Source organism: Trichoderma virens (genome assembly GCF_000170995.1).
Source record: "Trichoderma virens Gv29-8 chromosome Unknown TRIVIscaffold_86, whole genome shotgun sequence".
NCBI classification, from domain to species: domain Eukaryota; kingdom Fungi; phylum Ascomycota; class Sordariomycetes; order Hypocreales; family Hypocreaceae; genus Trichoderma; species Trichoderma virens.
The window spans coordinates 760,899-784,011 of NW_014013663.1; the positions used below are offsets into that span (position 1 = coordinate 760,899).

Here is a 23,113-nt window from a genome sequence, read left to right on the forward strand (position 1 = left end):
ATGGTGGCGTAGGCAAGTGTGGAGGGGGCAGACGGCGAGCGCCCGCCGAAGAAGCCGACAGAATGCGGGGAGTGGAATTTGGGATAAAATACTATGCGATAAGTAGCAAAGTGTGTTAATTACTACAGAGAACAGAAGCCGGGGCTATAATAGAAGACAGGGACCAGCGCCGTGGTAAGATGCCGGATGGAAGCATTTCAGACGTCATGGAGAAACCGAAAAGCAGAAGAAACCGGCCCCGTGCGGAAGACAGAATACGGATAGCATGCCGCCGATGTAATTCGAAAAAAGTCAAGTGTGACGCGGCTCCTGGAGTTCCTTGTTCAGGCTGCCAGATTGCTCAGGTGGACTGTACCCTTATCGATTCAAAGCGTGGGCGGTAGGTTGACAATGTGGCATGATATCTCTTATAGCATGTCTATTCAATTTTAGTGGCAAAGCTGATGAGTGCTGTAGATATATCCGTCGAAAGAACATATTACCAAGTGAAAGGCAAATACGAGACAATGCATCAGCTTCTATATCATCTCCAAAGGACCAATCACCAGTGTCTCATAAAGACAACAGCAAGAATCAAGCGGCTCCTATCGCTGAGGGCTCCTTGAGTGTGGAACCCGTAGATGGCCATTTACTACGTGGTTTATCACGATCTTTTGAACGCCGAGCTCCCACCGATTCCAGTGCATTGTTTTATCTGCATATTGCGGACCAGAGTGTTCGTCCAACACAACAACCGATAAATGATACAATCAGGACTTTCTACGCTGGGGATTCGTTTAGCCTGACTTATGCCATCCACGATGTACTAGCCCCCTTTTTGAGTGAGAGGCTCAACTATCAGAAGCGCCTTCACTTCCCTATCGCCGATGGCTTTGATCCCTCAGACATAGGGCGTGAGAATATTGTTAATGGCCAAGTAACGCTCTTGCGTGAGAGAAACATCCTCCATCGACTGAGTCCAGATGCCTTGGAGAAGATGCTTGATGTGTATTTCCGATGGTTCCATCTAGCCTTTCCTGTGGTTAGCCAGCAAAATTTTCTTCAGAAATGTCTTCGCAACCAAATGTCCTTACTGGTCCTGAATGCACTATTGCTAGTTGCTGCTACAATCTGTGATCCGGCAGATATAGCCTTGACTGGATGCGAAAGCAGGCAGCATGCCCGTGCAGTCTTTTACGCCCAAGCAAAGGCTTTGTACGATGCCGACCTAGATCCAGACAAAGTGAACAACGTTACAGCCGTATTCCTGATGAGCTTCTGGTGGAGCGGTTCGAACGACGAGAAGGATTCGTGGCATTGGCTAGGCATCGCTGTGAGCCTAGCACAGAGTTTAGGGATGCATAGATCGTGAGTACCTACTTTGAACCCGAGCTATGTTGATTACTGCCAAAAGCTGATCTCTTTGGATTGATAGAACTGCCAAATCTCACATGAGTGACGAAAAGTCTAAACTTTGGAGGCGCATATGGTGGTGTATACGCATCCGAGATACGCTGACGAGTGGCTCTATCGGTCGCCCACAGCATATTTCCCACATGGACTGTGATGTAGAGATGCTCGAGTCTAGCGACATGGCCAATGAGAATCTTCTGGGAGGTGAAGAAGAGATGTACGCCTGTCAAATGGCACGGCTATCGATAATATGTAAGTCTCTTCTGGCTGGCTTAAACTTGCACTCATTCTTACATTCGTAAACTACAGTCAGCAGAGTCGTCTCGTCACGATACGCAGCAGTCGAGTCAGCAAGCCCAAGTCAAAAGGCACAACTTGAAAGTGATTTGGAGAACTTTCGACTACAGGTTCCAGCTGTATTACAATACAAAGGCGTCCATGGTGAGACCGGTCGAGGCTTGTGGTCTGCAATGCTTCTCATGGCTTACAAGTATGTCACTTGAGCCTGATCCAAAATCTCCAGGTCACATTGCTAATACTCACCGCTATAGCTTTGGTGTGATCCTTCTTTATCGACCCACAAGTGCTAGAGGCGACACCAATGCTTCAAACTTCTGGGGAGATCGGCCGAAAGCTATGGCTGCTGCCAATGAAGTTACAAGAGTAATGGAAGATATCCTTTCTTCCTCTCTCGTCCGCCTCTGCCAAATTCATACGTGTGTGCTCCTATGGAATCTATTATTTGGCCAATTTATACCGAGCTGACCACCAATTAGTATTCCTGCCCTCTTCAATTCCTTGTCTATGCATGTCTTCTCACTTTGTACATCAGGAACCATCGGGAGAGAGCTTGCTGAGAACCGGGCAAGAACATGCATGCTTGGCTTGACTTGTCTTCAGGAATCATGGCCCGTTAGCGGCTGGATCCTGAAACTATTCGTCGACATTATTGAACGGCTTCGTAGAAAGCTTACGAACCGAAACAGATATGGAGAGCCGAGTATGATGGCGGCTAGCCCTGCTCTTGGTCTTCCGCAACAGCAAAAGAGCGGCGCTCGCTCATATTATCAACACCTGGGTACTACGGAAGATGTTGCCAGAGAGCCAAATGCACGAGAACTCGGTATCACAGGTGCCATGGACTCTACATTTAAACCATATCTGGAGACACAGTGTGATATTCCCTCGTTAGCAAATGACTACTCCACCTTGAGCACCACCAACACTGAATCCTTGCCGAATCTGTTCGTATTGGATGATCTGTTTTCTGATTTAAATACAGGTCAAGTGAACTTTTTCGACTTGTTAGAAGTTCCGAACTATGATACTATTGATGGAAGATCTTACTAGCTCTAGTCTGCTTATATCTCTCTGTATTTGTATAAGTATCTATCAATATCGCAAATTTGCACCTAGCGTGGTCTCTATCACAAATGGTGATTAGAGTACCTCAATGACAGTCAGTTGTTCCAGGTTCCACGGCTCGCCGATTGGAGTTCCTCGATGGCATAAGAGCCACTTACTCAGGCAGCTGTTTTCCATATACGACCAAGCCTTCTGTATCATTGTATCTCAAGCAACAGTTATGAAGTACTTGGAGTAAATCCGGTGAACACTGTCCATGTTGTTTGCTACACCAATAATATAAACGCTGTTGATTGTGTCCAGAGCTCTGGTAGACTTGTCGGCTAAAATATAGAGGCAACAAGCTACATTGGCTCTTCTTCCATGTATCGCATCTTCAGGTAGAAGGTCACCATTCGTTTAATGATGTTTGGCTCGTTTTCGTTGCGGTTGAGGTCCATGATGAACACGTTGCTGCCCATGGAGGCGTCAGAATTGTCGGAGTCTTGGTCTTCGTCCCCCTCGTCGCCGTTCTTGTCCTCCTCGTCGTACTATTCTTCGTCTTCGATCTCTTCTTGGTGTTCCGATCGGTGTTCTCGGCGCTTTGGTTCTTGTTCCTGTGTTTGCTTGTCGTGGTTTTTGGTAGTTATGGTGGGCTTGGTTGCTTTGACAGTGCTCGTTGGCAAAGGCGGGAAGTTGGCTTGCATCTCGGCCAGAGTCTGGCCCTCAGCCTGGTTTGCAGTGGGCTTCTGCGTGGTTTTCTGTCGTCTTTCTGCGACCTGTGCGCTGGGGCTTTCTCCCAACATGGTTGAGGCATACGGTTCGTCGAGGTTGTAGTCCGCATCCTCGCCGTGCGCCCCCGTCTCAGTGCCTCCTGGAGTGGGTTGTCTAGGTTTGAGGAAGACAGCATAACAAAAATGATGATCGATGGTAAACTGGCGAAATATCCACCACGTACGTCAATCGAACCAATATGCTTCCTCTCGCGGACGCTCTCCGACACGGAGCGCAATGGCTGGTCCACGGAGCTGGAAATGTGCGGATACAGGCAAGTTTACACCCAAGTCCGCCGTCTCTTCTTGTACAGACACTATCATGTGCGTCTCAGTAGATTGTTTATGAACCCAGAAATGAAACATTGCATGATTCAATCTAACCTCTCTCTCTAGAATTAATATATAATTATTTTACCCATACAAGTAACCCATTCCTTCATATTATGCCCCATTATCGTGTACATCCAAGACATAACCCATAGAAAGCACCGCGCAGAAACAGACGCTCTATCTATTACATGACCAAATTCTCAACTGCACCTCCGTCTGCACTTACACCCGCACTCACCACCGTCGACTAACAGCCGTCTTCTTCACATACAGCTGCAGCGTATTCCCTGCACCACAATATTCCGTGGAATTTCCGGGACATACAATATTACACTCGGAGATCGTCACATTCTTGCCTGGCGTAGAGTCTTCCAAGCCTGCGAGATTTAGACTATCGCCGCACCAACACTCCTGACCGTACTCGACGCCAGCGTATTTGTATTGTGCACAGTGAGAAAAGCAGACCTGGGGTGTCATGGTCGTATCGTTGTTGTAGACTTGATTATCCATCAGCTTACCCGCCGAAGGCTCCGCGAAACATCCATAGAAGGTAAAGTTCTTGTTGCCATGGAAGATGACGGGATCTGTGACATCGCTGGGCGGCGTCGGGGTGCTAGATGGCAATGAAGTCGTTGTGGCATTTGCCAATAGCTTGTATAGCTCGAGTCTGGATCCAGCGCCGCAGTACTCCTTGTCGTTTCCAGCACAAGGGAACGAGCAGTCATCCTGATTAGCTGCCTTTTGGCTGCCTTCCTTCAAGACATTACCACAGTAGCACTCTCTGCCATACTCAGTGCCAAAGTAGGTAAAGCTTTTGCAGAAATCAGCGCAAGACTCGAGCGTCATCGAGTCGTTGGCATACATCTGCTCAATGATGGTTCGGTCATTAGGCGGCTCCTCCCAGCATCCCTGGAATGCGTAGTTCCTGACATATTTTTTGATTGCGGGCCCAGTAGGAGTCACAACAGCTGTTGTTGATGAACTTATTGGCACTGTGGTTGAGGGCGCAGAAGTTGTACCGGCCAAGTTCTTGAGCTGGTAAACATTGAGCCGGTTCGAACCACCACAAAACTCTGTTGAGTTGCCGTTACAAGTCATACTACATTCCTCGATGGGTGCGGGAATGGACCCCTTTCCAAACGAATCATCGCACCAACATTCTCCGCCATACTCAAGGCCGGCATAGGTGTAGCCATCTGCCTTGCACGCCTCTAGACAGTCCGCGACTGTTTCGTCGGTTGTCTTGATGAAATTGGCCAGAGCTCGGGCGTCTGTCGCTTCGGTATAGCATCCAATGCTTCTGTAGCCATCTTGTCCTGGGTTGACAATCGGGCCTGTCGGTATCGGGCTGCTGGAGGAAACACCCGTTGTAGTGGGAATTGCCGTAGTGCTTTCATCTGGGGGAGAAGTGGTGGTACCCTCAGCCGGGGAAGTGACTGTGGCTGTGCCAGCAGCGGTAGAAGCTGTCGTAGAAATAACAGTAGTGTCGAGTTTGTAAACGTTGAGGCGATTCGGGCCGCCGCAATATTCAGTGGAATTATCATTGCAAGTCATAGCACATTCCGTGATGGGAGCAGAAACTGCGCCATCGCCAAAGGAATCGCCACACCAGCACTACAACACAAAGTCAGCAAACTCACTGTGCAAAACTGGTACCATTCAAATTACTTACCTCTCCTCCATATTCAACACCGGCATAGGCATAATGGTTAATTTTGCAGGCATCAACACACTGAGTCACAGTCCGCTTATCTGTGTCCACTCCGTGAGGAAGAGCACGCGTATCAGTAGCTTCAGTGTAGCATCCAATGCTGGCATACCCATCAACACCAGGATTTACCACAGGGCCACCGGTTGGTGGTGGAGGATTCGTTGAGCCATCCCCTGGTTGAAGGGCATCGGCAAAAAGGGAGATGTATGCCGCAGTGCCGTCGCCATTTCCACCGCACACCTGATTGATATCTCCGCCGCAGTAGTAGTTACAGTTAGAGTCATCCACCTTGAGACTAGGAATAGTGTTGCCTCCCCAACACTCTGTATGGTATTGAGTGCCACAGTAGGCATAATTCTTTTCAGCACATGCAGAGATACACATGGCGTTGGTGTTGGCAGCATCTCCATAAAGCTGGTTGGAAAGCTGGCGACCTGGATTATTCTCCTTGTAGCATCCAATATATCGGTAGCGTCCCTGGTCACTGTTGGGCAGCAGAGGGGGGGCTTGCTCTGACACAGCTTCGCAGAAAAACTGTATAAACTGTTTTCCCAGGCTCGGGTCATTGGTGTTCAAAGTCCACTGTGCAGTGCCGTTATAAGGATCGACATCCCACTGGGATTTGGGGACGGTACAGGTGAGTGTGGCATTCGCACTCTCTCCCGGAGCCAAAGATGTTCCCTCTGCAAGGTCTACCTGGTTGATAGCTCGAATGAGACCGGCGACACCAAAAGGAGGCTTTGAAACGGTAAGAGACAGGTTGACGCCGCCTTTTGCTGCATTGTTGGTAATGCGGAACTTGAGCGAGCGACCATTGTTTTGGGTAACATTTCCAAAAGTAAACGGAGTGCCATTGACATATTTTGTCCAACCAGATTCATCAGGGGTCTGGAACTCGAGCAGTGCAACCGCAGCAGGACCGGAAGAACCAGCAATGGAAATCGTCTGGTTGCCGCCATCGGATACAAAGGTGACGAAGCCGGAAAATGTACCGCTTTCAGAGCCATCGAACTGAATCTGGACAGCGGCGCTTGCTTGAGGCCCAAGAGAAGTAGGCATCTTTTGGAAAGTAAACTTGCCGACTGTCAAAACGCCCGAACCATTCCATGTTTGCCAAGGACCAGCCGAACTAGTTGATGAATACTGAACGCTCTGGATGGCCAGAGGGCCATTTCCAAGGTTATTGAGTATCAAAGTCTCCGTGACACCATCGGGGTCTTGCCCAGTGACAACACCCTGGAAGGTAATCGTCGTTGGGGCGGCAGACAGCAGAGGGCCAGGGCTTTGGCCAGTTCCACTCAGTCGAGCGTGGGTATTGGTGCTGTAGCCACCAACGCCATTCGTGGTATTAACGACAATGTCATTCGAGATGAGACCAACAACGGTAGGGTTGAACTTGGCTTGGATAGTAAAGGACTCGCCTACCGCTAACTGAAGTGGTGTGGTGGGAAGGCCGGATATGCCAAAGTCTTTGGTAGAGTCAAGCCCAACGCCAGTAATGGTAACATCGATCAGAGCCGTGCATTCAACGGATTGAGAAGGGCTGGATGTTTTCAAATCGACGTTACCAAAAGCAACGGGAGAGGTACAGTTGAGAGGTGCGTTGACTGGTGACCCGAAGCCATAGAAAAGGCCCTGGTTAGTACCTACGTACACAATGCCATCTCCAAAGACAGGTCGGGTGAACTTCATGACGCCAGGGATGTTAAATGAATTGATCATGTTGAGGAGGCCATTCTTGGGGACGGCGTCATAGATGCGGAGATTTAAGCCTTGAACATCTGTCACCCAAAGGAGACCAGTTCCTGGCTGACCGTTGAGGGATGTTGTAGTTCCATGGCTGACGCCGAGGATGTAGGCATTTGTTTCGGGAGTGGTAGCAACTTTGGTAAACGAAGGAACGCCGTCAGTGCACGAAAACTTGAAGATATTGGATGGGTGCTGAATAACGTTGATGTAGATGTAGCCGCCTTCTAGAGGATAGACACCGGCACCAGCGTAGACAGAGTTGTCGTTCTGATAAACTTGAATAGCATCATCCAAGTTGTTGGGTCCATTTCTGTAACCACCCAAGTTATCCAGGTTCAGCCAGTATGTCTTGCCACTTTTACCAGTAACAACACCGATGCGCTTTATATCGCCACAAGAGAATTCACTGGGTAGGATCTCGAGAGGGCTCGTTCCGAGATCTTTATCGGCACCGTCCAACGCCTGTTTCTCCCAAGGCATGAAGAAATCAACCAGATTTAGAGTACCATTCGCGTTAATTGTCATGTGGACAGCGGCCTCTTCTAACGAAGTGGGGGGATTGAAGCCCTTGACAGGAACGTTGGCCAGTTGAGACGCGTATCCGTTGCCAGTAGGAAACCAAAGAGAGCCCGCGTCATCGGAGGCAATGCCTCCACCGGACATCCAAACGCCGGCGCCTTTAATATCATTTGGAACGCCTTTGCCTTCCGTGGCGTAGTACTCAACCACTTGGCCGGTAGTCTTGTCCCAGCCCATGATCCAGCCGGTAAAGTTGTACTGGACGCAATGTGACGCAAACCCAGCATATATGTACTGACCAGTGTGGAGCAATGCGGTTCGTTGGTGGTGAATGCCGCCAGTGAACATTCGTAAGTCGTTGTTGCGGGCAATGATTCCATCGAGAGGGACCGGAAAGTTGGGCCTCTCGCTGAGATCATTGACGTCCAAAGCGTGGACGAAGTATCGGCCAGCATCACGGCCTTGAGGCTTGTTCAATGCAGTTTGGTCGGCATACGTCTTTGAGGTATAGTAGATAGTGTCTGTATCAGGATCAATCACGCCCGTAGCCGTGATTCCAATGTTGGGATTGATGTCAACACATCCATCAAGGTCTGCAGCCAGGAAAGGGATGTGAAGATTTCGAGAGGCCACAATGTTGCCAGTTTTTGCGTCGAGCTTGTAGACGTTATTTTGAGTTGTAGCCACATACACATACTGCTTTGTCCCGCCGCTGGGCGTATAGACGAGAGGCTGAGAAAAGATTTGCTCGGCAGAACCGGCGTAAGTGCCAGGAAGTCGAGTCTGGAACAATTGACCAAATGAGGGACTCCCAACGACAGAGGGGTCCATGTTGTGATTGCTGCTTACACATTAGCGGCTGTACAAACTCACAACGAATAAGCAAATCCTCTTACGTTTGGTATCCAGCTCTGGAGTTGTCACCACCCCAAGTGATGGTATCAGTCGAAGCCAGGCCTTTGGCCAGGCCGACAAAGGCCGCGATGATCAGCACAGCCAGCCCCATTGCTGCCAATCTCAACGATAGGACAAGTAGTTGTTGATGGCCGACACTAAGCAAAGCAGGGGAAGCTCGCTCCTCTTAAAGGAAACGAAACAATCCGATAACTAGGCCGTCTAAAGATATTTCAATGCCAAGTCCTTGATATCGGGTTTGGGTCGGCAAAAGCTGAACCACACGGCTGACAAGGGGATGGCGAAAAACAACCATCCTGCTACAGGGTTTATACTTGGCATCTTGCCATCTTATCCGGTTGCCTGACTTTGCATCTTTGCCTTGACCGGTCGGTGGAGACACGGCTCGAAGCTGGCAATATTGAAAGCGCAGCCATCGGTACGACGTGGACGGCGGACCCTCTCAGCGATAGGAAGCAAGCTGGAAAAGCACGAGCCCGATCTCACTCCCACTGTGTCCCGGCCCATCTGGAAATGACAGCGAACAGGGGGGTTCCAGCAAGTCTCCGCGGCGTGGGGATTCGAGGTTGAGGCTGGCGTCTGGGGGCAAAGAGAAAGAGAACGTGCGCCGGCGGAACAAAAGACCTTTGCAAAACGCCATAAGCTGTCCAGTAGCCGTATAGAGTCTGGCGTTCGGCCGTCAGTGCTTGAACCAGGCTCTAATCAGAGCCAGCCGGAGTCTAATAGCGGGTGCCTGACAGACGGACCCCTGCAAGCTCGGTGGCGCAAGCAGCACAAAGGTGCCAAGCATGCGGTGAATGCAACCTGATGGATCGATCTCAAGTCCAAGAGATAGATGCTGTAGACGCGCAGTAGAGCCGCTTTTATGCAAGTTGCTGCAGCTGTACCCCAAGAGAAAATGGAAGAATACACCATGCAGTGTAAGACGACGGCAGCTGCAGCAGAAGAGGCATAGAAGACCAAGAGATTGATTAACTTAAGCACACATGGAAGTAATCAAGGTACATGTGTTCGTGCCAGGGGGTCCCACCGTGGGCAAAGAAGCATGTTAAGATGCATCATCTATCCAAGTTAGTCGACCCATCCTTAGTACAGGTCAAGGGTTTGCTTTACTACTCGTCTACTGCGGAATTCTACTGTAGGTCTTCATAAAGGCACAATGTTTGTATTAGAACCAGCAATATGAACTTTACTGTGGACCGAAACATCAGGATTCAGCTTCTTCCCGCTTCCCAGCACTCCCAACGCCTCGCCAACAATAATCTCCACCTCGATTTGCAAAGCCGGTCAGCAGTCAATATTTGTTACCACAAGCAACAGCCGCACATCCCGCACAAATTGTTTCCCATTGGCTCTGCCGCAAGGTGGCTATTGAGGCGTCTTGTACTCCGTATTTGCCGGTGGCTTTGTCTTAGATACGAAACACAACAGCACCCTCGCCCATGGAATTCCCAGCTGAGGCTGCGTGCGCCCCCAACTTGCCGTTTCCATATTTGGCAGCCAAGGGCTAATGGAATCCATTTAATTTGGGAATATGCAGGTAGGTGGTACGCAGCAACACTTCTTCCGGCAATACTATTTCCCCCCCAGAAATAATCCTCTCATTGTCAATATCCCTCCACCCTGGAAGCACAGGTGAGATTGAAGACCCCTGGGCCCACGTGGTCGGGAGATTGAAATGATGGCTGTTATTGGTGGCTCAGTCAGGATATTACCGGAGTTTGTTTGTGCAATAGCTCTTATCTATTTATTAATTTTTCGGCAAAGGAGAAAGAGTGCCAATTTCGGAATTTCACTTCGCGATCGTGATCCAGTGATCAGCACAGACGGTTCAATTGTTTGCTATTTGCCCCAACTGAGCAGCTTGGGGCAGCATCAAGAGCTGAACTGATAACAGCAAGGGGTCTAGACACGCGGCTAAAAACAGAAGCACTTGAATATTGATCGATTTGAATCCCGTCCGCTTCCTAATTTTATTTCCCGGTGGCGATGGTAAGTCTTGGCTGCATCAAAAACCGACATCGCTTAACTTCTCTTGTAGAGTAGCAATCAAGTGCGGTAGCATTCATGGAAGATATCTATCCGTATCAGCAACCACATTCGAATTTATTGGTGGCGAAATAGAAAAGCAACGCTGCCCTGCTAATTTCAGCTTCATTTGTTATCGTGACCAACTGCATCCCATGCAATCATCACCAAGACTATTGGAATGGCTCGCTAGTGTTACGAGGAGTAAATAACCGACTCCATGGCCATATTGTAATTACGTAGCAATAAAGCCCAGTAGTAATTGATTGGCTAACCCTGTAAAGGAACTTAAGGGCAAGAATTCGAATGCTGTCGACGAAAATAAGCATGCCACCATGAAAGATTGTCGCTATTGTCGACACAGTGACTGGAATATTTACGCTATTCGTCAGACCTTATCAAACTTATTCGCTAACACAAAAGATAGATGAACGAGGTTGCTTTGGATGGAAGTAGATGTTAAAAAGAAGCCACACACCAGTTCAGACATTAACAACCCTTTTTTTTTTTTTTTTTTTTTTTTGGTAAAAGTACTGGACTCTATAGAAGACTTTCATTGACGTGGGGCCTGGACCTTTGCGTATGCAAGAAGGAGATAAGAGCTCGTGTCTGAACGTAAAGTATCGATACTTTCCAAAGTTCCATATTTACAAATTAGAAGATAAACTGGTAAAAGGTACCTTAGCAATCTGGAGTATGTGAAACTACTAGGGGACATGGTATATGAGCGATGCTCACACAAGAGTACCTAATAGTAATAGCCACTGACTCAGTATCCGTACAATAAGCACCACTTGTCCTTTAAAACAGAAAACCTGGCGCATCATTCGCAAATTCAGGAACAACAACAAGAGATGTACTCAAAATAAGGGCTACCGTCGCCAGGGACGACATATGCAGAACTCATAGATACACTTTTGGATAGGAATTTGACGGTCCACTCTATGGCAGGAAATTCAAGCTTCATATCTTAAGAGAGATGACGTGTTAGGTGGGCTCAAGCCAACGCAATCGCCAAGATCCCCTTCTCCCGCTGGCCCTGGAACGCTGCCCCTTCTCCTACGATCATCAGCTTAACAAAGCATTTAAAATTCAGCCTAAGCATCACGTTTAAGATAAAAGTTGATGTGGTGAGGAGCAGATGGCTCTGTGCTTTCGAAGGATCTTGGATGAAAGATGGAGATGTGGAAAACGCGAAATCTGTGACTGGCTTGCTGATGAGTGGTGCCAAAATCCCCTATGCTGGCTGGTCCACAAGATGGGCGTCCGGTATTTCCTAAACGTAGTGTAGGTACTACACGATTCTGAGAGCAACTTTGCAGACATGTTTCTGTGCCTCCTTTAATTCTGTCAGTCTCTTTTCATGCAGTAGTATGGATTAGTTGTACTTACCAGATATTCAAGCGCCTCTCTCAATTCCGGTAGAGTAAATACTCTCCTATCTAAGAACCGGCTGAATCCTATTGAGTTTTATTGCGGCCGTCATTTCCTCCATGAGAGCTCTTGAGCCGACGTGGATGCCACGAAAGATACAGATCCTCAAAAGTGCAGACGTAATGCTCTCTGGTGGTGTCACTCAAGTTACAACCCCAATAACCGTAATGACGCCCTCTGGCTTGATCGTGTATACAATTTGATATTGTGTCAGTGCCACCAACTTCAACGATAATGCCAAAACTTTTCTAGTTAGGTGTAAGTTTTCTCGCAGTCTTTCCCTAGTTTGGATCGCCGCGGTAGTTGATAACGTGGTCAGCGCCGAGGCGCTTAAGCAGCTCAGACTTCTCAGCAGATGAAGTCGTAGCCACGAGTTTAGCACCAGCAGCTTTGGCAAACTAGATCAGGCGTTAGTTGTTGGCTACAATATATATAATTCTATAAGCCTGTACAAGCATACCTGCACCGCAAAAAGGCTTACACCTCCAGTTCCCTGAGTTAGAACCCATTCACCAGGCTTCAGTGGCTTCCCACCATATAAGGCGTTCCAAGCTGTGGCTCCGGCAGCAGAGAGGTATGCTCCTTCAAGATATGAGAGATTTGAGGCAACGCGGACAAGCCAAGTCTCTTCAAAAACTCCTTACTCTTAGAACACGCCGTCTATCGTACCGCCCAAGCCGCCTTTTAGATGTGCATCTACAGTTGTTGGGCCAGCCTGGTGGCCAGGATTGAACAAAGTCACGACTCGGTCGCCCTTTTCCCGCTTGGTCACCTTGGATCCAATTGCTACACCGTCGCGGCATGCAATTTGACCAGCACCTCGTTATCTTGAAGGTCCCTCGGTCAAGCACCGATTATCTAATAACCCTTTTCCCTCACCCGTGATAATCTACTTCTTCTGTATCGAAGGAATGGCCATATTGATAGCTCGACCCGATGTATTTCTAGGCGGAAGTTGGTAACAAAATGGTCTGAGGCAAGATGGAGTTACGGCTAGATCATTCGTGGCTAAAGCGCATACGAGGATTACCTATCGAGGCGAGCCCCGTGGATTACACGACGACCGAGACACATCTATAAGGGTCTACAGGTAGCGGAGCGGATCGGCGTAGACCAAATGGCTGTTTACACTTTATTATCGATACTATTTTTGACAACAACTAATTAAAGTTATCAGATTAGCTTCGCCTCTATTCACTTGAGCTCAGGCACCTGTACCCAATGAAGGTATACTGCCCTATCTATAACTTTCCTGTGGGTGAGGTTCTGTACGTGTACGCGCAAGGCGATTAAACTGCTCAAGGTAGGTATATAGATATCTGTCTATGGTTTTACTAGCATTCTAATTTTTATATACGACTAAGTAATTAATAAAGTGTAAAGCTGAGCTTTTGCAGGATTCAAGCCGCTTACCCACATGCACTCACTCGCCGAAGCGGCGGTTGAGTCATGCGGGGCTCAGCAGTCAGCCAGCAAAGTATCGAAACACCAAGATGACTATCACGGCCAAGGTAAAAAAAAAATAATGCGGTAAGGAGCAGCAAGCTCTGTACTATAAAGGTATCTTGTATGGACGATGGAGATGTGGAAAACCAGCAAAAACAGAATCTGTCACTGGCTGGCTGATGACTGGTGCCAAAAGTTATCCACATCCTATTAGCTGGCTTGACTTTCAATCTGCCACCTTCACTTCAGCAACCTCAGCACCAGATATCAGCCTCATCACCACCACTACATGGTTGACGATCTACATAAACATAAGATCAGACACTTCTTACACACATCCCCATGGCCAACCCGTCAAAACTCCGGTTCGCCGCTCCTCTGCCGCAATCTCCTCGATCCGACGTGCTCGAGTGGAAATTCCCCAAACCGCACAGCCAGCTCGTCCTCACGGGCCGGTCTCGAGCTGCCTGGCACACGTCCTTTGTGATTCCCTCGCTCAATCTTCTACTAGACGCCGGGCTTGTCGTCAACAACCAGCGTCCCAAGCACATCTTCTTGACGCACGGCCACAGCGATCACACGCTGCTAGCGCCGGCATTTGTGAAGCGCGATGATCCGCCGGATATTTTCTGCCCGATGGAGATGAGGACTGCGTTTGACAACTTTGTCCTCGCCAAGACAATACTCAATCTTGGAGGAGAGATTGGGCCTGAAGACGCAGACATCCGGGGACTCCCTATAGACGACCAAGTGGTTGCCAGAAGCGAGGAATTGGGCCGGACTCCCTCTTCTACAGCTTTTCTCAACACGCACTTCACTCACGGGCTGCATCCCGGCGACTCTGTGCCTCTCCGTCGCGCTCAGGGCATCACGGCAACAGCCTTTCGCTGTGACCATACGGTCCCCTGCTTGGGCTACGTCTTCAGCAAAACCACGCAGCGTCTCAAGCCGGAATTCGCTTCCTTATCGGGTCCCGAGCTTCAAGCACTGCGCAGGTCCGGCACCGAGCTCACGGCTCCTCACACCACGCCTATCTTTGCCTTCCTGGGCGACACGACGACACAGACACTGGAAGCGGAGCCCTCGTGGCTACAGGAGGGCATCCCCGTCGTCATCACCGAGTGCAGCTTTCTATATGAGGAGCACGAGGCACAAGGCATAAAGACAAAGCACACGTCATGGCGGGATCTGGAAAAAGTTGTGAGGAAGTGGCCGCGGACGACGTTTGTGCTGACGCATTTCAGCATGCGGTATGATGACGCCGAGATTGCAAAGTTCTTCAACGAAATGCCCGACCCGCCGGAAAACATTGTCGTGTGGGCAGATTTGGAATGCTGAACGCGAGAAATCGTGTGGACGTCCCTGTTGAGCTGTAAGCGACACCGCCAATTTCTGCACTGCCCGTGGGATGAGCTGTCATTCGTGCTACCGTGGATATTGCATCAAAAGTTACATGTTTGGTGCGACCTCAGATGGGGGGGCTTGACTGTGAGATGAATGTCCCAGGGGATGCGAGGAAATGCCATGTACACATACACCAGAACATACAAGATCAACCCGACGAAAGAGAGTTTTGTTCACAAACTGACGGTGAAGCAACGCCCAAGCAGAGCTACAACGGCGTCTTCCGATTTACACAAAGCATCCAATCTATAAAAAGCAACAAGCACCTCTTTGGTTCCGGGTCATCGGGATTCTAAAAAAGCATCTCTCCTTCTTCTACGGGTACACCAAGCTCGCCTCCCACAAGGCCATCTATAAAAGGCAATTCTACGAAGCAAACATTTTGCAAATAGCATGTCCAAGCTTCATCCATGAACCATGTAAAGAATACGGCTCACCTCATGTCCACCATCTCCCTCGAACCATACCGGTTTGTCACACCTCAAGAGAGGCCGCCTTATTCTCCAGTCCGATCCGATCTCAAATACATAGGGGGCCTCCCTCGCATCTTGCCTCTTCGCTTTGATGCAGCTCGCAACATCATTTATTTCTCAATTTCTTTGCCAAATCAAGAAGCTTCCTCATGAATGGCAAGATATCCAGTTTCAACTTCAGCCATCTCATCTTCTACAACACCGCCCTCCCAAACAACTATATCCCAACCAACAAACCGCCAACATCAGCAAGACATATACAAAAACAAATCACAAATCACCGCCGCCGCCATGTGCGTCCACTTCCAGTCCTGGAACCGCTGCTCCTCCTGCTTCCTCACCTTCAACCGCCGCTGCAACCGCGTCCCCTGCTGGAACGGCTCCCTCTCCCGCTGGCGGATCCACCGCCACGGATTGTCCTGCCGCAGCGGCTGGTACGAGCGCGCCGACGACGAAGTCTACACGCACTTATCTTGTGAAGCATGCAACATGGAGGCGGCAAACAGCGCTGAAGACAAGGCAGATGCAATAGAGGCGCGGAATGCAGGGCTGATGAGTGGGATGATGGGGAGTAGGTCTGCGATTGCAACGACGAAGATACGGATGGGTATTAGCAGTGTTTTTGTAAGGTTGTGGTCGTTTAGAGAGGCACTACGTGTACGCAGCAGTAATAGAAAGGGAAAAGGCCATCTTCCCGTCAGGATATGGATGCTATAATGTCCAACACCTACCTCATTACTCCGTAGATCAAGCTTATACAAATATGACATCTAGAATTTCTCTACCAACATTCTCTCTCCTTGTTCTCCTTGTTCAATCTCCCCTCTCCCCCTTCCAATAAAAACCCCCCATCATCATGAAGCAAAAACTCCGTAACACCAAGCCCCCGACCAGCCCTGCGCATTCTTCAATAAAAAAAAAGCCACATGCGCCTCCTGTCCCTCCAAACACGCCGTCACACAGAAACCGGGCCCTCGCAGATAACCGTTACCCAAGTATCGACGCCGTTTGAAGGGCGGTCAACCTGCCGGGTTTTTTTTACCTTGCCCTCTTGTTCTCTTTTGAGTCAAAGGTATTATGGGAAAGCTGGGTGTGTACGGTAGTATTGGTGTATCATGTCGTGACGGCGGTTTATGAAACCAAAATGCGTTTTTTGGGTGATGGGGATGAAACGATATGACGAGACAACGATGTGATACAGATTTTTTTTAGCTACTATTTTATTTTGCGTGTTTTCCCACGGGGTTACAATGACGTTTATAGCATCACTTGAAGCTGTTTGATAGTCATGTGGCCAACTACCCGGCAATCAACATACAAACATTTATAAATACCAGCGTCATATCATGTGAAAATTCAGTCATTTTAATCTAAAGAAAGAATTTGGGATTTCGTTTAGAAGAAAGTAAATCGTCGAAAGCAGAAATTGCTGTTCTCTTTGTGTATTCAACCACAGAAAGTAGGTATCCTGACAATTAGCATCCCAGCATTTGCTCCATCTCACCACTTACTTTCACCACCAATCCCAAAAACATGACAAGGATTAATATTCCGGACTCCGTTTGGTATAATCCTCACCGTACGGAATTTCCAACAACAAACCTCCGTGCTGCGATATCTTCCTTACGAATAAAGTAAAATCACCTCGGTATTAATCCCGTACACGATGCTCCGCACCACCCACATGGCATGGCTCAGGACTTGCAGCTACAAATTAAATCCGCGCTGTACGAAGCTTGGCAGCAGGCCTCGGAATCTACGCATATGGCGAATAAAAGATATGTCATCAAGTCATTGTAAATATTACTTGGCAGTGTCTTGGCCAGCTGCCGCTAATTCACTCAGCTATGATGCATCCGCGTTCCCTCCCCGGATTCGCTTTCGTGTCTTTCGGCGCCTCGTAAAGCTTATCAAATAAAACCAAACAAAAGCCCAGTGATTATATATACAAACCGTGTTTCCTGCACCGAGTTCCCGTTTCCCAAAACAAAATGTTGAGCCCTTTCTTGTGCCTCCTATGCCTACATGTCGTATATATATAAAAAAAAGACAATCGAGAAGCCAAGGAAAACGGATCGAAGATGGCCTAGCGATAAGAAAAAATGGCCGTATTAGATAGTGCTTGGTATATGCCGGTGTAGATATATTTTCTTAATCCTGTCGTGGCAATGAATAATGAGGAGTCATCTTGGATCAAGGCAGTCTGCTTCATGGCTTCTCTTCAGGCTGCTGTTGGGACTGCTGCTCTTGAGACTGCTCCTGAGGCTTCTCTTGAGACTGCTCTTGAGACTGTTGCTGGGACTGGTCCTGAGTCTGCTCTGGGGATGGTTCCCGCGACTCTTCCTTGGGTGGGTTCCTGGCCATGAGGTCCTTCTCGGTAATGTAGAATTCAGGCTTCTCGTCGAGGAACTCTTTGTGGAACATTTCGAGATAGCGGCCAGGAACCTGCTGGCCGACAAAAACCTTGATCCAGCTGTCCTTTCCAGTCCACAAGTGGCGAATGAAGCGACCCTCACACTCGGAATCGCTGTTAGGGAAACCGTTGGCGTCGGTGCAGGCGAGCTGCCTAATGTCCTCGGGGAAATCGTATCGAATAAAGGTGCCAAAGCCGCCTTGGTCGGTAGGTCGGCCGGGAGAGTTGGTGCGGAACTCGACACATTCGGGGTGCTTGCCGTTCTCCTCGGGGCATCCTTGCCAGGCGTCCATGATTTCGTACGTCTTGGCGTTGTTTTGCGCAACAATGAAGCCAGTGTTGAGCATGAGCTTGCCAAACTTGTCCTTGTTGTACTCGCGGTTGGGGTCGACGGCCAGGGCAAGAGAGTTGTTACGAGGGTCGAGGTCCCAGTAGTTCAGCAGCCACTCAAAAGGAAGGTCGAGGTTCTGGAAGATGGCGTCGGAGTCGAGATACAGGCACACCTTGTGCTCCTTAAGGATGGTGGAGATGACAGGGGCCTTCTTCCAAGAAGCACGGCGGTCCTCGGGCTTCTCAATGGCAACAAAGTAGTACTTGTAACCGTGAATCTTGGCTGCAAGTGGTCACGTTAGCTTGGATGCCAATGATGCTGCGAGAGTGGAATTGGCAACGTACCATAAAGCCAGTGGTTGAGCACGCCAACAGACAGGCCATGAACCTTGTCGGGGTTCTTCTCCCAGCTCATGACATCGGGTCCAAAGATCTGATGAGGCGCATCAAAGGGGCGATTGTCGAGGTCGATGATGCATAGATCGTTGCCGAGGGGCTCCGGGAAGTGAATGTCGTGCTTCAGGTCGAACTTGAAGGCTCCATAGGGTTGGTAGAAGCTGGAGTTGGGCTTGATGGAAGGCTTGTGGACTTCGAACCAGACATCGCGGAAGCTGGTGTCAGGCTTGACAGGTTCAACGGGTTTAACGGGTTCGACGGGCTTGACAGGTTCGACAGGCTTGACGGGTTCAGAAGGCGGCGTTACCGGAGGCACGACGCCCGTGTTTGTGTTTGGCTGCGTCCTGGAATTCGTCGTTGGGTTAGCCATATCCATATACTGCTAGATCTGTTGCCAGCAGCGGACCACGATGCGATCTGTGACCACGTACCTGTTGGGCAGTTCGGCCGAGTCCAGGTGGTTGTAAACCAGGCCGGCAAAGACAATGATGAAGATGATGGTGCCGGCCAAAAGGGCCGACAGCTTTGAAGATCGAACACCGCCGATAAACATTATCGCTGCATACTCCGCCTGTGCAATGCGGATAAAGAGGACAAGCCCTGTTTTGTATCGGCGCAGGAGGGAAAAAAAGAGGGCAGAGGGCAGAGGGAGGACTGAGGGAGTGGATCCTAGCGAACGGTGATCCGCGTGCCCACCAAAAACACGGGGATTATATGCTGTACTCGTACTCGTACGGTAGAGAAAAGGAAGGAGAGAAGACGCAAACGGAATCCGGACACAAACAAGAAGCAGGAAATGAATGGAAAGAGAAGCTGGTGACAACCGGCAGAAAGAAGCCCGAGCGTTTGGAGAGGACGAAGAGGCGCGTGGCGAAGCACAGCCAAGACGCTGGAGATGGAAGACGGCCACTCCAAGGCGGGAAAAGGGGCAGAAACAAGGACAAGACTGGAGACAAGGACCTTGGCCACGTTATCCGGTACGTACCTGGAGGCCCATGGCCGGGTATCTGCTAACAGGAGAGACGATCCGTCGCTAGCAAGCAGCACCAAAGTCGGGGGCTTGGCGTTGACGGGGGAATCTCGAATCTCGCTGCAGTACGCGCGCTGCTAGTAGCTTTTAGCTGCTTGTGTTTGACCCGTTTCTGGCCCTGTTCTGTTCTGTTCTGCGAGTGCCCACTGCTGGCGGCTGTTGAGAGGCACAGCTTTTGGGGTCGCAGGCTAATACTAGGTCCTATCTAGTGCCAAGTACAGGAGTCTAGCAGGGGGGGACAATTAAATGGACTGGATGCAGGTTTTTACTTTTTACAGCAACTTTGGAGGAGTGGCGCTAGCTATTTCTGTTGGATGAGTAAGACGTCAAGAGTGCGTGTTGATACTGTTTCAGCTGGATTTTGCTTTTGGTAAAGTTGCTGACGGAGGGCGTTGTGGGCTGTGTGATTCGCTGCACTACGACATGTTGCTAACAGATGGCGAGGGAATCAATGGATGTACCAAGGGTCGATACGAGAAAACAGCTGCGGCATTATCCCAAGACAGTATTCTGTGCTACGTCTGGATAGTATGTGCTGCACGATGCAACTGGAAGAGTCTATGCGTATTAGTTGCTGTCTATTGACGGACTTGGCTCCCTCTTCTGGCGGCGTCGGGAATCGGCACCGTGCCGCGTAACCGATTGATTCTACGGCAGAACCTTGAAGAGAAATTACAGGACACTGACAACTCCCAAAGGATTCAATGTTCTGCTTTAGCACATTGCATGCAGTAAAGCAGAAAATAAAAGTAGAAACAACGGTCGAAAACTCTAATAACGGTGAGGATACCAACATCTGCACCCCAAAGAGGAAAATGTTGGTCTTGCCACAGATGCATCCAGTAAGCCTGTTCGCTAGCTTCAAGTATATCTCAGCCCGCTGGAGCCTTTACACAGAGCACAAGAGGCGAAAAATAAGATTTTGACACTTGATCAATTTCCGCTTTCAGCATTGATGATCAACATACGTACATACAACAAATACTACACTCCATACAAACATCTTTTCTTCATCAGCTGGAAATTGCAAAAAAGAGAAGAAAAGAAAAAAGAAAATCACATGCGTGAACTGGGAATCGAACCCAGGGCTCCCCGACGTTGCTCGGATGGCAACGGAGAATTTTACCACTAAACCATTCACGCTACTCCATTTGATGACTGCTCTTTGATTGTTTGCCTCTATAATCCTCAGAATCCTCAGCCATGCGAAATGGTAACCCTCTGGCACCAATCGCGCCCATGCGCAACCTGGTAATCGCAGAGACTCGTCTCCATCAGGATGCTAATCAGGCCTGCAATGCAAATGCCCCCGCTGTCACTCACCGTAGTGGCGCTGAGACTAAACTCGCGCTCCTCAACCGGTACATTTTCCATGATTTCGGCGAAGCAGTTCACGTAGACGGCGCCGCCCAATAGGCCCTCCCAGAAGATGATGATGAATACAATGTAGACGGATGGAATAAAGAAGAACATGGCATGGAGTGTCAGAAGAATCAAGTTTCCGACTTGGAGTAGGGATGGGAGGTACAGGTAGTGAACACGGATAAAAGCGGTGGAGGACCGCGAGATGAAGACGCCAACCTGATATAGAAACCCATAGAAGGGATAGAATTCACGGTACTCCTTGAATGGCGACGATTCGAGTGGGAAGAGTAGCGTGGGCGCGACGCCTTGGTTGATGGTATACTCGGCAATATATACCAGCAGCAAGGGCGCCATGTACGGTATGAAGAGCGCCTTGGCTCTCCGCAAGTTGTTCTGGAGAGAATTCGAGCCACCCCGAGTCATGGCATACGCGGTGTTTGCTGATAGGACAGATGGCTCCGGTACAAGCAGCGCAGAAGTGCTAGCTGTAATCTCCTGTTCCGTCTGGTCTGCATCCATTTCGTCCTCTACGTCTCTTTCCGGAACAGCATCATATTCCTTCAATGCACCAGCTTGACGTAGCGGCTCTAACGGAAGGACGATGAAGAAGCTGATGAACATGATGAGAGGTAGACAAGCCGAGAAGAGCAGGCTCTGCTGGACAGTAAACCCCCACCAGTCCGTCAACAGCACATATAAGCCTGCACCAACCAGACCGGCTGCACCAGTGCCAGATCCCCAACCGGCCAAGCTCACATGTCCGTAGTAATGCGACAGTCCCAAGAAACTGAGCTCGCCTCCGCCACTACTCAGGCTAGCCAAGACTACTCCCACCATCTTTACCGGCACCGATTTGGACGGAGGTGTAAGAGCAATCATCAACATGCCGCCTGCAGACAGCGCGATGAAGATGAGTACTCGTATCGGGTACGGTATGCGATGGATAAAGTATGGAGCAATGAGCTTGGTGAAGAACGAGGGGACGACGTCGGCGAGGAGAACGACACCTTTCGGGAGGGATCCGACGAGGTCTTGCGCGGCCGAGAGGATGATTACGTAGAGCACATTGTTGATCAGACCTGTCAAGCAAGACAGATGGTTAGCTACATGGCATATTGATATATGATTGTGTAAAAGCCAGGAATTTCATAAGATGCGCACCAAGAAGCCAGAAGGCGACGACGACCCTTATGTTGGGATGCTTCACCAAGCTCTTCAGTCTGGCGCTGTAGGCGGCCCAGGACGATGACGGAGCCCCAGGCATGGGGAGCAGCCCAGACGCAGACGGGGAGCGACTAGACATTCTGTATTCGAGTCGACTGAGAGACCATCACTAAGAGAAGAACATTGTTGAGTGTAAAGAGCTTTGCATCGAGCAAGCTGGGAGAATGTTGATGGAAAGAGTAGCTGACATGGGTCACGCGAGGTTGGAGGCGGCTGTATGGAGTAGATAAGGATCGCGATAAGGAGTGCTGGAGCGCTATGACGCAGCCACTTCTCTTGGAACACATGAAAGGCCCGTCACATGTGCTATTTTTCTACCATAAGTTCACAACGTATTGGACAATCTCGTTTCTGGCTCTCAATTTCACACTTAGACGGTACGTCAGCTAATCGTGTGGATAGAATCTGGATGAATTTCCTTTCATCTTCAGACTCGCGTTACATTCTACGCGCAATCCATGCTATGAGCAATGGTATATGATTTCATGATAACGCAGAATGAAGAATAGATGTTGACCAGCACGGCCGATCAAAGCAAACACAGATTTGAAATCGGGATGCTACACTAGATCTAGCTTTGTAAAGGAACCATACATCATTGTGAACACTCGTCGCTTGTCAACATTGAGGAACTTACACAGCTGTCAGTCCTGCTAGCCTAGAGACGAAATAGCGAGGATGACACCCCGTAGTGCATGTCCTCATCCTCTAGCTTCTCTGCCATGAATCAATTATAAAGCTGAACTGGTATATTATTGACTTCAATTAATTTACCTTTATTTGAACTTAAATCTCAGTAATAGTACCTATGAATTGAATCCTCATGTTTCCCAT

At 49.2% G+C, this 23,113-nt stretch overlaps 5 protein-coding genes across 5 annotated transcripts; 2 read left to right on the forward strand and 3 right to left on the reverse strand.

The window, feature by feature from the left end:
* Nucleotides 1-179: 179 nt before the first annotated feature.
* TRIVIDRAFT_194247 (uncharacterized protein) lies at nt 180-2,742 on the forward strand (the record flags this gene model as incomplete). Its single annotated transcript, XM_014097226.1, has 7 exons — nt 180-379; nt 754-1,347; nt 1,415-1,644; nt 1,702-1,882; nt 1,944-2,108; nt 2,169-2,353; nt 2,675-2,742. The coding sequence occupies 7 exons, from the start codon at nt 180-182 to the stop codon at nt 2,740-2,742; spliced, it is 1,623 nt and encodes a 540-aa protein (XP_013952701.1).
* A 545-nt stretch (nt 2,743-3,287) lies between these two features.
* Nucleotides 3,288-8,827, reverse strand: TRIVIDRAFT_204642 (uncharacterized protein; the record flags this gene model as incomplete). The annotated part of the gene is made up of 5 exons (XM_014097227.1): nt 3,288-3,624; nt 3,894-3,901; nt 4,167-5,456; nt 5,515-8,662; nt 8,718-8,827. The coding sequence occupies 5 exons, from the start codon at nt 8,825-8,827 to the stop codon at nt 3,288-3,290; spliced, it is 4,893 nt and encodes a 1,630-aa protein (XP_013952702.1).
* A 5,159-nt stretch (nt 8,828-13,986) lies between these two features.
* TRIVIDRAFT_58477 (uncharacterized protein) lies at nt 13,987-14,982 on the forward strand (the record flags this gene model as incomplete). The annotated part of the gene is made up of 1 exon (XM_014097228.1): nt 13,987-14,982. The coding sequence occupies one exon, from the start codon at nt 13,987-13,989 to the stop codon at nt 14,980-14,982; it is 996 nt and encodes a 331-aa protein (XP_013952703.1).
* A 2,319-nt stretch (nt 14,983-17,301) lies between these two features.
* TRIVIDRAFT_182506 (putative golgi mannosyltransferase complex subunit) lies at nt 17,302-19,504 on the reverse strand (the record flags this gene model as incomplete). The annotated part of the gene is made up of 3 exons (XM_014097229.1): nt 17,302-18,547; nt 18,610-19,004; nt 19,092-19,504. The coding sequence occupies 3 exons, from the start codon at nt 19,211-19,213 to the stop codon at nt 17,730-17,732; spliced, it is 1,335 nt and encodes a 444-aa protein (XP_013952704.1).
* A 1,383-nt stretch (nt 19,505-20,887) lies between these two features.
* On the reverse strand, nt 20,888-22,358 carry TRIVIDRAFT_47158 (uncharacterized protein; the record flags this gene model as incomplete). Its single annotated transcript, XM_014097230.1, has 2 exons — nt 20,888-22,134; nt 22,217-22,358. The coding sequence occupies 2 exons, from the start codon at nt 22,356-22,358 to the stop codon at nt 20,888-20,890; spliced, it is 1,389 nt and encodes a 462-aa protein (XP_013952705.1).
* Nucleotides 22,359-23,113: the final 755 nt, after the last annotated feature.